The following is a 15,000-nucleotide window of genomic DNA, read 5'->3' as shown; positions in this document are numbered from 1 at the left end:
GAGAGTCAGTGTGTGTGTGTGTGGGACCCGTAACCCAGTGAGAGTCAGTGTGTGTGTGTGGGACCCGTAACCCAGTGAGAGTCAGTGTGTGTGTGTGTGTGACCCGTACCCCAGTGAGAGTCAGTGTGTGTGTGTGGGACCCGTACCCCAGTGAGAGTCAGTGTGTGTGTGTGTGGGAACCGTACCCCAGTGAGAGTCAGTGTGTGTGTGGAACCCGTACCCCAGTGAAGGTCAGTGTGTGTGTGTGTGGGACCCGTACCCCAGGGAGAGTGTTTGGCACCCTTACCACCATCGACCCTTTGGCCGCTGTTCAGGCTGATTCTGGCTAATCTGGAATGATATTTTTTATCCCTCACTCAGCCAACAAACATAAACCATGGATTGAGACGGAGTACCAAGGCATTGTCATGGAGAATGATCGCACAGTGCTTCTAAACCCTCCTCTATTTGCCATCGACAAGGATGCCCCTCTGCACTATGCAGGTAAGGGAGGAGGTAGGGTACAAATCTAGGCCTCTCGCCACCCTCCTCTCACCAGGATACTTCAGGATTGAATCGGTCTCAAGTGGGAATGAATCAGACGGAAGAGACAGGGGGTGTACTACATGCAGTCTGTACAGTGGGAGTGAACGGGAAGGGGTTTGGGTCCATTGGGATTGTGTACAGTGGGAGTGGAGGGGAAGGGGTTTGGGATTGGGATTGTGTACACTGGGAGTGAACGGGAAGGGGTTCGGGTCCATTGGGATTGTGTACAGTGGGAGTGAACGGGAAGGGGTTTGGGTCCATTGGGATTGTGTACAGTGGGAGTGAACGGGAAGGGGTTTGGGTCCATTGGGATTGTGTACAGTGGGAGTGAATGGGAAGGGGTTTGGGTCCATTGGGATTGTGTACAGTGGGAGTGTACAGGAAGGGGATTGGGATTGGGATGGTGTACAGTGGGAGTGAACGGGGAGGGGTTTGGGTCCATTGGGATTGTGTACAGTGGGAGTGAACGGGAAGGGGTTTGGGATTGGGATTGTGTACAGTGGGAGTGAACGGGAAGGGCTGTGGGGCAATTGGGATTGTGTACAGTGGGAGTGAACGGGAAGGGGATTGGGATTGTGTACAGTGGGAGTGAATGGGAAGGGAATGGGATTGTGTACAGTGGGAGTGAACGGGAAGGGAATGGGATTGTGTACAGTTGGAGCGAACGGGAAGGGGTTTGGGATTGGGATTGTGTACAGTGGGAGTGAACAGGAAGGGGTTTGGGTCCATTGGGATAGTGTACAGTGGGAGTGAGCGGGAATGGGATAGTGATTGGGATTGTGTACAGTGGGACTGAATGGGAAGGGGTTTGGGGCCATTGGGATTGTGTACAGTGGGAGTGAACGGGAAGGGGTTTAGGATTGGGATTGTGTACAGTGGGAGTGAACGGGAAAGGGTTTGGGATTGTGTACTGTGGGAGTGAAGGGGAAGGGGTTTGGGTCCATTGGGATTGTGTACAGTGGGAATAAACGGGAAGGGGATTGGGCTTGTGTACAGTGGGAGAGAACGGGAAGGGGATTGGGATTGTGGACTGTGGTAGTGAACGGGAAGGTGATTGGAATGGTGTACAGTGGGAGAGAACGGGAAGTGTTTGGGTCCATTGGGATTGTGTACAGTGGGAGTGAACGGGAAGGGGATTGGGATTGGGATTGTGTACAATGGGAGTGAACGGAAAGGGGATTGGGATTGGGATTGCTTACAGTGGGAGTGAACGGGAAGGTGAATGGGATTGGGATTGTGTACAGTGGGAATGAACGGGAAGGGGTTTGGGATTGGGATTGTATACAGTGGGAGTGTACGGGAAGGGGATAGGGATTGTGCACAGTGGGAGCGAATGGGAAGATGTTTGGGATTGTGTACAGTGGGAGTGAACGGGAAGAGGTTTGGGTTTGGGATTGTGTACAGTGGGACTGAACGGGATGTGGTTTGGGATTGGGGTTGTGTACAGTGGGAGTGAATGGGAAGTGGTTTGCATTGGGATTGTGTACAGTGGGAGAGAACGGGAAGGGGATTGGGATTGTGTACAGTGGGAGTGAACGGGAAGGAGTTTGGGTCCATTGGGATTGTGTAAAGTGGGAGTGAAAGAGAAGGGTTTTGCATCCATTGGGATTGTGTACAGTGAAAGTGAACGGGCAGGGTTTGGGATTGGGATTGTGTACAGTGGGAGTGAAGGGGAAGGGGATGGGGATTGTGTACAGTGGAATCTAACGGGAAGGGGTTTGGGATTGGTATTGTGTACAGTGGGAGGGAACGTGAAGGAGATTGGGATTATGTACAGTGGGAGTGAACGGGAAGTGGTTTGGGTCCAATGGGATTGTCGACAGTGGTAGCGCCTGGAAGGGGATTGGGATTGGGATTGTGTACAGTGGGAATGAACGGGAAGGGGTTTGGGATTGGGATTGTGTACAGTGGGAGTGAACTGGAAGGGGTTTGAGATTGGGATTGTGTATAGTGGGAGTGAATGGAAAGGGGTTTGGGATTGGGATTGTGTAGAGTGGGAGTGAACGGGAAGTGGTTTGGGATTGGGATTGTGTATAGTGGGAGTGAACGGGAAGGGGTTTGGGATTATGTACAGCGGGAGTGAATGGGAAGGGGTTTGGGATTGGAATTATGTACAGTGTGAGTGAACGGGAAGGTGTTTGGGTCCAAAGGGATTGAGTACAGTTGGAGTGAACGGGAAGGGGTTTGGGATTGGGATTGTGTACAGTGGGAGTGAACGGGAAGGGGTTTGGGTCCATTGGGATTGTGTACAGTGGGAGTGAATGGAAAAGGAATTGGGATTGTTTACAGTGGGAGTGAACAGGAAGGGTTTTGGGTTCATTGGGATTGTGTACAGTGGGAGTGAACACTAAGGGGTTTGGGATTGGGATTGTGTACAGTGTGAGTGAATGGGAAGGGTTTTGGGTCCATTGGGATTGTGTACAGTGGGAGTGAACGGGAAGGGGTTTGGGTCCATTGGGATTGTGTACAGTGGGAGTGAACAGGAAGGGGTTTGGGATTGGGATTGTGTACAGTGGGAGTGAATGGGAAGGGGTTTGGGTCCATTGGGATTGTGTACAGTGGGAGTGAACAGGAAGGGGTTTGGGTCCATTGGGATAGAGTACAGTGGAAATGAACGAGAAAAAGTTTGAGATTGGCATTGTGTACGTTGGGAGTGAACGGGAAGGGGATTGTTATTGTGTACAGTGATAGTGAACGGGAAGGGGTTTGAGCCCATTGGAATTGTGTAGAGTGGGAGTGAACGGGAAGTGGTTTGGGATTGGGATTGTGTATAGTGGGAGTGAACGGGAAGGGGTTTGGGATTATGTACAGTGGGAGTGAACGGGAAGGGGTTTGGGATTGGGATTATGTACAGTGTGAGTGAACGGGAAGGTGTTTGGGTCCATTGAGATTGTGTACAGTGGGAGTGAACAGGAAGGGGTTTGGGATTGGGACTGTGTACAGTAGGAGTGAACGGGAAGGGGTTTGGGTCCATTGGGAATGTGTACAGTGGGAGTGAACACTAAGGGGTTTGGGATTGGGATTGTGTACAGTGTGAGTGAATGGGAAGGTGTTTGGGTCCATTGGGATTGTGTACAGTGGGAGTGAACAGGAAGGGGTTTGGGATTGGGATTGTGTACAGTGGGAGTAAACGGGAAGGGGTTTGGGATTGGGATTGTGTACAGTGGGAGTGAATGGGAAGGTGTTTGGGTCCATTGGGATTGTGTACAGTGGGAGTGAACGGGAAGGGGTTTGGGATTGGGATTGTGTACAGTGGGAGTGAATGGGAAGGGGTTTGGGTCCTTTGGGATTGTGTACAGTGGGAGTGAATGGGAAGGGGTTTGGGTCCATTGGGATTGTGTACAGTGGGAGTGAACAGGAAGGGGTTTGGGATTGGGATTGTATACAGTGGGAGTGAATGGGAAGGGGTTTGGGTCCATTGGGATAGAGTACAGTGGAAGTGAACGAGAAATAGTTTGAGATTGGCATTGTGTACAGTGGGAGTGAACGGGGACGGGATTGGGATTGGGATTGTGTACGTTGGGAGTGAACGGGAAGGGGATTGTTATTGTGTACAGTGATAGTGAACGGGAAGGGGTTTGGGCCCATTGGGATTGTGTACAGTGGGAGTGAACGAGAAGGGTTTGTGATTGGGAATGTGTATAGTGGGAGTGAATGGGAAGGGGTTTGTATCCATTGGGATTATGTACTGTGGGAGTGAAAGGGAAGGGTTTGGAATTGTGAATGTGTACAGTGGGAGCGAACGGTAAGGGATTGGGATTGTGTACAGTGGGAGTGAACGGGAAGGGGTTTGTGATTGGGATTGTATACAGTGGGAGTGGATGGGAAGGGGATTGGAATTGGGATTTTGTACAGTGGGAGTGAACGGGAAGGGGTTTGGGATTGGGATTGTGTACAGTGGGAGTGAACGGGAAGGGGATTGGGTCCATTGGGATTGTGTACAGTGGGAGTGAACGGGAAGGGGTTTGGGTCCATTGGGATTGTGTACAGTGGGAGTGAACGGGAAGGGGTTTGGGTCCATTGGGATTGTGTACAGTGGGAATGAACGGGAAGGGTTTGTGATTGGGAATGTGTATAGTGGGAGTGAACGGGAAGGGGTCTGTATCTATTGGGATTATGTACAGTGGGAGTGAAAGGGAAGGGTTTGGAATTGTGAATGTGTACAGTGGGAGCGAACAGTAACGGATTGGGATTGTGTACAGTGGGAGTGGATGGGAAGGGGGTTGGAATTGGGATTGTGTACAGTGGGAGTGAACGGGAAGGGGATTGGGATTGTGTATAGTGGGAGTGAACGGGAAGGGGTTTGGGTCCATTGGGATTGTGTACAGTGGGAGTGAACGGGAAGGGGTTTGGGATTGGGATTGTGTACAGTGGAAATGAACGGGAAGGGGTTTGAAATTGGGATTGTGTACAGTGGGAGTGAACGGGAAGGGGATTGGGATTGGGATTGTGTACAGTGGGAGTGAACGGGAAGGGGTTTGGGATTGGGATTGTGTACAGTGGGAGTGAACGGGAAGGGGATTAAGATTGGGATTGTGTACAGTGGGAGTGAACGGGAAGGGGTTTGGGATTGGGATTGTGTACAGTGGGAGTGAACGGGAAGGGGATTGTTATTGTGTACAGTGGGAGTGAACGGGAAGGGGTTTGGGATTGGGAATGTGTACAGTGGGAGTGAACGGGAAAGGGATTGGATCCATTGGGATTGTGTACAATGGGAGTGAATGGTAGCGGGAGTGGGATTGAGTACAGTGGGAGTAAACGGGAATGGTATTGGGATTGTGACAGTGGGAGTGAACGGGAAGTGGATTGGGTCCTTTGGGATTCTGTAAAGTGGGAGCGAATGGGAAGGGGATTGGGATTGGGATTGTGTACAGTGGGAGTGAACGGGAAGGGGTTTGGGATTCGGCTTGTGTACAGTGGGAGTGAATGGGTTTGGGATTGGGATTGTGTGCAGTGGGAGTGAACGGGAAGGGGTTTGGGACGATTTGGATTGTGTACAGTGGGAGTGAACGGGAAGTGGTTTGGGATTGGTATTGTGTACAGTGGGAGTGAACGGGAAGGGGATTGGATCCATTGGGATTGTGTACAATGGGAGTGAACGGTAGCGGGAGTGGGATTGAGCACAGTGGGAGTAAACGGGAATGGTATTGAGATTGTGACAGTGGGAGTGAACGGGAAGTGGATTGGGTCCTTTGGGATTCTGTAAAGTGGGAGCGAATGGGAAGGGGATTGGGATTGGGATTGTGTACAGTGGGAGTGAACGGGAAGGGGTTTGGGATTCGGCTTGTGTACAGTGGGAGTAAATGGGAATGGGTTTGGGATTGGGATTGTGTACAGTGGGAGTGAACGGGAAGGGGTTTGGGACGATTTGGATTGTGTACAGTGGGAGTGAACGGGAAGGTCATTGGGATTGTGTACAGTGGGAGTGACTGGGAAGGGGATTGGGATTGTGTACAGTGGGAGGGAACGTGAAGCTGTTTGGGATTGGGATTGTGTACAGTGGGAGTGAACGGGAAGGGGTTTGGAATTCGGCTTGTGTACAGTGGGAGTGAACGGGAATGGGTTTGGGATTGGGATTGTGTACAGTGGGAGTGAACGGGAAGGGTATTGGGTCCTTTGGGATTGTTTACAGTGGGATTAAACAGGAAGGGGATTGGGATTGTGTACAGCGGGAGTGAACAGGAAGGGGATTGGGATTGTGTACAGTTGGAGTGAACGGGAAGGGGTTTTGGATTGGGATTGTGTACAGTGGGAGTGAACGGGAAGGGGGTTTGGGATTGGAATTGTGTACAGTGGGACTGAATGGGAAGGGGATTGGGATTTGTGTACAGTGGGAGTGAACGGGAAGGGGATTGGGATTGTGTACAGTGGGAGTGATCAGGAACGGGATTGGTATTGAGTACAGTGGGAGTGAATGGGAAGGGGATTGGGATTGTGACAGTGGGAGTGAACGGGATGTGGATTGGGTCCATTGGGATACTGTAAATTGAGAGTGAACGAGAAGGGAATTGCGATTGTTTACAGTGGGAGTGAACGGGAAGGGGTTTGGGTCCATTGGGATTGTGTACAGTGGGAGTGAACGGGAAGGGTTTTGGGATTGGGATTGTGTACAGTGGGAGTGAACGGGAAGGGGTTTGGGATTGGGATTGTGTACAGCGGGAGTGAACAGGAAGGGGATTGGGATTGTGTACAGCGGGAGTGAACGGGCAGGTGTTTGGGACGATTGGGATTGTGTACAGTGGGAGTGAACGGGAAGGGGTTTGGGATTGGGATTGTTACAGTGGGAGTGAACGGGAAGGGGTTTGGCATTGGAATTCTGTACAGTGGGAGTGAACGGGAATGTGTTTGGGATTGGGATTGTGTACAGTGGGAGTGAACGGGAAGGGGTTTGGGATTGGGATTGTGTACAGCGGGAGTGAACGGGAAGGGGATTGGGATTGTGTACAGCGGGAGTGAATGGGAAGGGGTTTGGGATGATTGGAATTGTGTACAGTGGGAGTGAATGGGAAGGGGATTGGGTGCATTGGGATTGTGTACAGTGGGAGTGAACGGGAAGGGGATTGGAATTGTGTACAGTGGGAGTGAACGGGAAGGGGATTGGGATTGTGTACAGTGGGAGTGAACGGGAAGGGGATTGGATCCATTGGGATTGTGTACAATGGGAGTGAACGGTAGCGGGAGTGGGATTGAGTACAGTGGGAGTGAACGGGAATGGTATTGGGATTGTGACAGTGGGAGTGAACGGGAAGTGGATTGGGTCCTTTGGGATTCTGTAAAGTGGGAGCGAATGGGAAGGGATTGGGATTGGGATTGTGTACAGTGGGAGTGAACGGGAAGGGGTTTGGGAGTCGGCTTGTGTACAGTGGGAGTAAATGGGAATGGGTTTGGGATTGGGATTGTGTACAGTGGGAGTGAACGGGAAGGGGTTTGGGACGATTTGGATTGTGTACAGTGGGAGTGAACGGGAAGGTCATTGGGATTGTGTACAGTGGGAGTGAATGGGAAGGGGATTGGGATTCTGTACAGTGGGAGTGAATGGGAAGGGGATTGGGATTGTGTACAGTGGGAGTGAACGGGAAGGTGTTTGGGACGATTTGGATTGTGTACAGTGGGAGTGAACGGGAAGGTCATTGGGATTGTGTACAGTGGGAGTGAACGGGAAGGGGTTTGGAATTCGGCTTGTGTACAGTGGGAGTGAACGGGAATGGGTTTGGGATTGGGATTGTGTACAGCGGGAGTGAACGGGAAGGGGTTTGGGACCATTGGAATTGTGTACAGTGGGAGTGAATGGGAAGGGTATTGGGTCCATTGGGATTGTTTACAGTGGGATTAAACAGGAAGGGGATTGGGATTGTGTACAGCGGGAGTGAACAGCAAGGGGATTGGGATTGTGTACAGTTGGAGTGAATGGGAAGAGGTTTTGGATTGGGATTGTGTACAGTGGGAGTGAACGGGAAGGGGGTTTGGGATTGGAATTGTGTACAGTGGGACTGAACGGGAAGGGGATTGGGATTTGTGTACAGTGGGAGTGAACGGGAAGGGGATTGGGATTGTGTACAGTGGGAGTGATCAGGAACGGGATTGGTATTGAGTACAGTGGGAGTGAATGGGAAGGGGATTGGGATTGTGACAGTGGGAGTGAACGGGATGTGGATTGGGTCCATTGGGATTCTGTAAATTGAGAGTGAACGAGAAGGGAATTGCGATTGTTTACAGTGGGAGTGAACGGGAAGGGGTTTGGGTCCATTGGGATTGTGTACAGTGGGAGTGAACGGGAAGGGGTTTGGGATTGGGATTGTGTACAGCGGGAGTGAACGGGAAGGTGTTTGGGATGATTGGGATTGTGTACAGTGGGAGTGAACGGGAAGGGGTTTGGGATTGTGTACAGTGGGAGTGAACGGGAAAGGGATTGGGATTGGGATTGTATACAGTGGGTGTGAATGGGAAGGCGTTTGGGTCCCTTGATACTCTGCACTAACTCTCTGTCGTACTTCCCGAACAGGGGAAATTTGTGGTTTCAAAATTCACGGGCAGAACATCCCGTTCGAGGCTGTGGTCCTGGATAAGATGACCGGGGAGGGCCTGATTCGAGCCAAGGAGCCTGTGGACTGTGAATCACAGAAGGAGCACACCTTCACCATTCAGGCGCATGACTGCGGAGAAGCCCCAGAGAGGACCAACATGAAGCGATCGCACAAGTAATTCACTGGGTTCTCGCTCTATAGTTGATCTGGCGGAGTTACACTGTCAGGGTAGTGTAGAGGGAGCTCTGTATTGTATCTGTTCCTGGGAGTGCTCGATGCTGACACTGGGTATAAAGTGGGGAGGGGGTTACACTGTCAGGGTAATGTAGAGGGAGCTCTGTATTGTACCTGTCCCTGGGAGTGCTCGATGCTGACACTGGGTATAAAGTGGGGGAGAGGTTTATGACCCTCGACTCCCTCCTCTTTCGGAAACCCGTCTAACTCAGCCTTGAATATATTCAGTGACCCGGCCTCCACCCCTCTCTGGGGGGGTGAGAATTCGACAGACTGACCACCCTCCAAGGGAAGAAATTGCTCCTCATCTCCGTCTTCATTGGGAAGCCCCTTATTCCGAAACTGTGCCCTCCTCCACCCCTCGTTCTAGATACCCCCCCGCCCAACGAGGGGGGAAACACCCTCTCAGGATCCACCCTGTCGGGACCCCCCCCCGTCAGGATCTCATACATTTCATTCAGATGACGCCTCATTCTTCCAAACTCCGATGGGTAGGGGCCCAACCTGCTCAAACTCTCCCTCATAAGACAAACCCCACCCCCCCACTTCGTCCCAGAAATCAGCCAAGGGAACCTTCTCCGAACGGGCCTCCAATGCGAGTCTATCCCCCCCTCAGTGAAGGAGATCAAAACTCTACGTAGTACTACGGCTGCAGAAACGCCAAGGCCATGTGCAGTTGGGAGCAAGTCTTCCCGGTGTTCGCACTCCACCCGCCTTGGCAATGAACACCAGCACTCCATTTGCCTTCCCGGTCACTCGCTGCACTGGCGTACTAACCTTTTTTTGTGATTGGTGCCCCCAGGACACCCAGGTCCCTCCACACCGCATTCCTCGGCAGTCTCTCTCTCCCTTTAACTAGCCTCCTGTTTTTCTAATCTCCCTGCCAGAGGGCACAAGTTCGCATTTCCCCACGTTATACTCCGTCTGCCGAATCTTTTGCCCAGCCCCCTTTACCCCGCCCGAATCCCTTGGCAGACCCTCGTCCCCCCCTTTCAACAACTTATTTTTCCCCGACCCATCGCCAAAACGTAGCCATTTCTCTGGCAGGTCCATGCCCGAGGTACCGCGATGCCTGGCATTCAGACGACCAGACTGAGGGTGTCAAAGCGTCGGACGGAGCTCAGAGATGTTCCGCCAGGCTCATACCCAGGGATGCGCATGTTGTCTTATGAGGGAAGGTCGGACAGGTTTGGCCCGTATCCGCTGGAGTTTGGAAGAGCGAGAGGCGACTTGAATTAAAACCTTTTACGATCCTGAGAGGGGAGGAGGTGGAGAGGACGTTCCCCCTTTTGGGGGAGGGTGAAAGCCAAATGAGGGGCCTCCCATTTCAGACAGAGACGAGGAGAAGTATTTTCCTCAGAGGGCCCCAGGTCTTGGGAACTCTCTCCCTCAAAAGGCGGTGGGAGAAGAGTCTTTGAATGTTTATGAGGCCGAGCGTGATAGATTCTCGGTTAAGGGTGGGGTGAAAGGTGATGGGGGGGGGGTGGGGGGGAAGGGATGTGGGGCTGAGGTTACACTCAGGTCAGCCGCCATCTAACTGAATGGGATAGCAGCCTCGAGGGGCTGAGTGGCCTCCCCCTGATTCCTACGTCCGTATCTAATCCCGGAAGTGTTGCTCTCATGGGGGCTACCCCTGCTCACTCTTCAGGAAACCCCGGTAACAACCCCCTCTCTCTGAATCTGGCCCCAGCGGTGAATCTTAAGGACAGCAAGAGGCAACTAGGGCCAACTTGGAGGCCATTTTGACGTGTGAAATTGTATCTTCACCAGTTTTAAACAGCCAGACATTCGAGAATTTTAAGTCATTCATTCCTTACTCTCGCCCCCCCATAACCCACTCACCTCCGTCCTTCACCGATAACAGTATATCTCCCACTCGATCCCCTCAACTGTACCTGCCTCCACACCCACACACCCTCAGGGAGGGCGTCCCAGACTCTGACCACACGCTGGGTGAGGAAGTTTCCCCTCGTGTCTACCTCCCTCTCCCTCCTTCCCCACTCCCTCTCTCTCTTCCCCCCTCCCGCTCTCTCCTTCCCCCCTCCCTCTCCCTCCTTCCCCCCTCCCTCTCTCTCCCTCCCCCCTCCCTCTCTCTCCTTCCCCCCTCCCTCTCTCTCCTTCCCCCCTCCCTCTGTCTCCTTCCCCCCTCCCTCTCTCTCCTTCCCCTCTCCCTCTCTCTCCCTCCCCCTCCCTCTCCCTCCTTCTCCCCTCCCTCTCTCTCCCTCTCCCCCTCCCTCTCTCTCCTTCCCCCTCCCTCTCTATCCCTCCCCCCTCCCTCTCTCTCCTTCCCCCTCCCTCTCTCTCCATCCCCCCTCCCTCCCCCTCCTTCCCCCCTCCCTCCCCCTCCTTCCCCCCTCCCTCTCGCTCCTTTCCCCTCAATGGAAACAGTTTCTCGCGATCGACTCTGTCTTAGGCCCCCTCGTGGCTTTGAGCACCTCGATCGAATCCCCTCTCGCCCTCCTCTTCTCCAATGTCAACAGTTCCAACCTCCCCAATCGATCCACGGAACTGAAGCTCCTCCCCCCGGAACCATCCCCATGAATCTTTTCCCCGCCCTCCCTCTCTCCAACACCTTCACATCCTTCCCAAAAGTGCGGAGCCCAGAACTGGACACCATACACCAGCTGAGCCCGAGCTCGTGCCTTACACCAGCTCCACATAACCTGCTTGCTATTGCGCTCTAAACTTCTATTAATAAAGCCCAGGGTAGTGTCTGCTTCACTGACCGCCCTCTCAACCTGTCCTGCCCCCTTCAATGACTTATCCACATATTCCCCCAGCTCCCTCTGCCCCCTGCACTCCCTTTAGTATTGTACCGTAGAACCAGAGAACACTACAGCACAGAAAACAGGCCATTCGGCCCTTCTAGTCTGTGCCGAAATATTATTCCGCTAGTTCCATTGACCTGCACCTTGTCCATAACCCTCCAGACCGCTCCCATCCATGTATCTATCCAATTTATTCTTAAAACTTAAGAGTGAGTCCGCATTTACCACGTCAGATGGTAGCTCGTTCCACACTCTCACCTCTCTCTGAGTGAAGAAGTTCCCCCTAAGCCTTTCCCCTTTCACCCTAAAGCCACGTCCTCTCATGTTTATCTCTCCTAATCTAGGTGGAAAGAGCCTAGTCGCATTTACTCTGTCTGTACCCCTCACAATTTTGTAAACTTCTATCAAATCTCCCTTCATCCTTCTACGCTCCAAGGAGTAAAGTCCTAACCTGTTTAATCTTTCCCTGTAACTCAACTCCTTAAGACCCGGCAACATCCTAGTAAATCTTCTCTGCGCTCTCTCAATCTTACTGATATCCTTCCTGTAGTTAGGCGACCAGAACTGCGCACAATACTCCAAAGTTGGCCTCACCAATGTCTTATACAACCTCACCATAACATCCCAACTCCTATACTCAATACTTTGATTTATGAAGGCCAGTAGGCCAAAAGCTTTCTTTACAACCTTGTCTACCTGTGACGCCACTTTCAGGGAATTATGTATCTGAACTCCCAGATCCCTTTGATCCTCCGCACTCCTCAGTGCCCTACCATTTACTGTGTATGTCCTACCTTGGTTTGACCTTCCAAAATGCAACACCTCACACTTTTCCGCATTAAATTCCATCTGCCATTTCCTGGCCCATTGTCCCAGTTGGTCCAGATCCCTCTGCAAGCTTTGAAAGCCTTCCTCGCTGTCCACAACGCCTCCAATCTTAGTGTCATCAGCAAACTTGCTGATCCAATTCACCACATTATCATCCAGATCATTGATATAGACAACAAACAACAATGGTCCCAGCACAGATCCCTGAGGCTCACCACTAGGCACATACCCTTTATTTTAAATTGTCTCTCCAGAGCACGTGAAGACCCTTTGGCTCCTCAAGCCTGCCTTGCCCTTCAATAGGTTCATGGCTAACATACCCTAGGTCTCAATTCCTCTTTCGTGCCATTCCTCATAGCCCTCAAGTCCCCGATATTTCCAAAATATATCCGCCTCCTCTCTAAATACTTTCTAGCCTCCACATCTCTCTGGGGTAGAGAATTCGAGACCTTCGCTGCCCTTCGAGAGAAGAAAGGGTTGCATCTCAGTTTTCACATGAGTTCCCCCCCTTATTCTGTAACCGTGCCCCCTTCGTTCGAGATTCCACCACTGGAGGAAACACCTTCTCAACATCTGCCCTGTCAAGCCCCCCTCAGAATCTCGTACGCTTCAATATAATCGCCCCTCCTTCTGCTAAACTCGAATGAATAAAGGCTTAACCTGTTCAGCCTCGATCTCGATAAGCCAACCCCATCATCCCAGGAATCAGCCTCTTTCGAATGGCCTCCCATGCTTAAATACGGGGACCAAGAACTGTAAATAGTACTTCGGCTGCAGACTCACCCCACACCCTGTACAGTTGTAACAGTTTAAAACTCCGACGCCCCCCACCTTTAGCAACACAGGCCGAAATTCCGCTTGCCTTCTGAATGGCTCGTGGCACCGGCACGCTAACCATCTGGCGTTTCATGCGCAAGGACGCCCAGATCCCTCTGCGCTCCGTCGATGACTTTTGATTCTCCCGACCAGTGTGCATGGCCTCGCCCTACCCCCCCGGCGTTTAATGGGGAGCCGGAATCGATCGTCTCACGCTTTTCTCCGTGTTAGACCCCGTCTGCCCCCCCCGATCGCCCGCCCGCTCCGCCGACCTGCCTCTCTCTCCTTCAGCGCCTCCCGTTACCCGCGCTACCCCACCACCTCCCAGATCCAGGAAGCTAAAGCCCGGCTCTCGCTCGCTCCCCTCAGGGCGTTGGTCCGGGTGCGAGTCAACGACGTCAACGAGTTTGTGCCGGTGTTTGTGGAGCGTCGCTACCAGGTGTCGGTCGGCGAGGGCAAGATGTACGAGCGGGTACTGAAAGTCGAGGCGGTGGACGGGGACTGCTCCCCGCAATACAGCCAGATCTGCTTCTACGAGATCCTGACGCCCGGCATCCCCTTCACCATCGACAACGACGGTAGGCGAGGGGGGCGAGATGCGTGGTGGGGGAGGTGCGCGCGGGATTGAACGAGGCGGAGTCTGGACCTCAATAGAAGAGCGGGGAAAGCGGGGGTGGGGTGGGGGGTTAAATATTTGAAAGGGGGGGGGGGTGTGGGAGACCCCGAATTTAGTGGGGGAGGGGGTGTGGGGACGGCCGGGAGCCCAAGAGAATTGGGGGTCGCGCCCTCACGTGCTCACACGAGCCCCCAGCGCTAGTGAGGGACAAACCAAAGGTAGGAACCAGTCCAACGTTCCTCATTGGACAACAAAACTCCCTTTCACCCCCAATAATCAGCCCAGGGAACCTTCTCCGAATGGCCTCCAGGAGAAGGATATCCCTCCTTGAGTAAGTAGAAACAAATACTCTGTGTAGTACTTCGGCTGCAGACTCGCCGCCGGGCTTTGCATTTGGAGCAAGGGATTTCCGACGGTGGTACTCCAAGGGCACTGTCGATCAAAGCCGACGCTCCACTTCCCTCTCCAAACGCCTGCTGCCTCTGCGTGCCAACTGGGCGCCAGTCATGCACTCAGACGCCCAGGTCCCTCGGCGCCGCAGAGCTCCTGCGCCAGCGGAAATACCCTCTGGCGCGCAGTGCGATCCGGCAGGGCAAGGGGAAGGGCTTAAATCCCGGCCTCCCTCCCTCCCTCACTCTCTCTCTCTCTCTCGCTCGGCGCAGGTAACATCAGGAACACCGAGAAACTGGAGGTCAAAAAGCAGAGCCTCCACACGTTCACCGTCACCGCCTACGACTGTGGTAAGAAGCGAGCGGCGGAGGATGCCCAGGTGGAGGTGCTGGTGAAGCCAACCTGCCGCCCAGCTTGGCAGGGTAAGGAGACCAAACTGGGCGCGAGGGAGAGGGGGGTGTAGAGGGCGCTTTACTCTGTATCTAACCCCGTGCTGTACCTGTCCTGGGAGTGTTTGATGGGGACGGTGTAGAGGGAGATTTACTCTGTATCTAACCCCGTGCTCCTGCCTCTCTCAGGCTGGAACAAGCGGATTGAGTATGTTCCTGGTTCCCGGTCGAAGGCTCTCTTCCCTCACATCCGCCTGGAGACCTGTGACGAGGCCGTGTGGAATGTCGAAGTCTTTGTCGAGCTCCAGACCAGCCACGTTGCCAAGGGCTGCGACCGGGACAACTACTCCGAGAGAACCCTCCGGAAACTCTGCGGTGAGTCTGTCCAACTCGCCCGGTAACACCGAGCA

General features: G+C 53.1%; 1 protein-coding gene across 1 annotated transcript in view; it reads left to right on the top strand.

The window, feature by feature from the left end:
• The window catches only part of LOC144676323 (calsyntenin-3-like), a gene marked incomplete at its 3' end in the record, with an annotated part of 18,764 nt that extends 3,799 nt beyond the window's left edge, over positions 1-14,965 (top strand). The window contains exons 2-6 of the mRNA XM_078536765.1: positions 361-483; positions 8,528-8,723; positions 13,565-13,773; positions 14,474-14,623; positions 14,780-14,965. Coding sequence (XP_078392891.1) covers positions 361-483; positions 8,528-8,723; positions 13,565-13,773; positions 14,474-14,623; positions 14,780-14,965 — 864 coding nt within the window. The remainder of the gene's footprint in view (positions 1-360; positions 484-8,527; positions 8,724-13,564; positions 13,774-14,473; positions 14,624-14,779) is intronic.
• Positions 14,966-15,000: the final 35 nt, after the last annotated feature.

This window comes from Cetorhinus maximus, unplaced genomic scaffold, assembly GCF_964194155.1.
Source record: "Cetorhinus maximus unplaced genomic scaffold, sCetMax3.hap1.1 HAP1_SCAFFOLD_1503, whole genome shotgun sequence".
NCBI lineage: Eukaryota > Metazoa > Chordata > Chondrichthyes > Lamniformes > Cetorhinidae > Cetorhinus > Cetorhinus maximus.
This window is presented reverse-complemented; position numbering and strand designations above follow the sequence as displayed.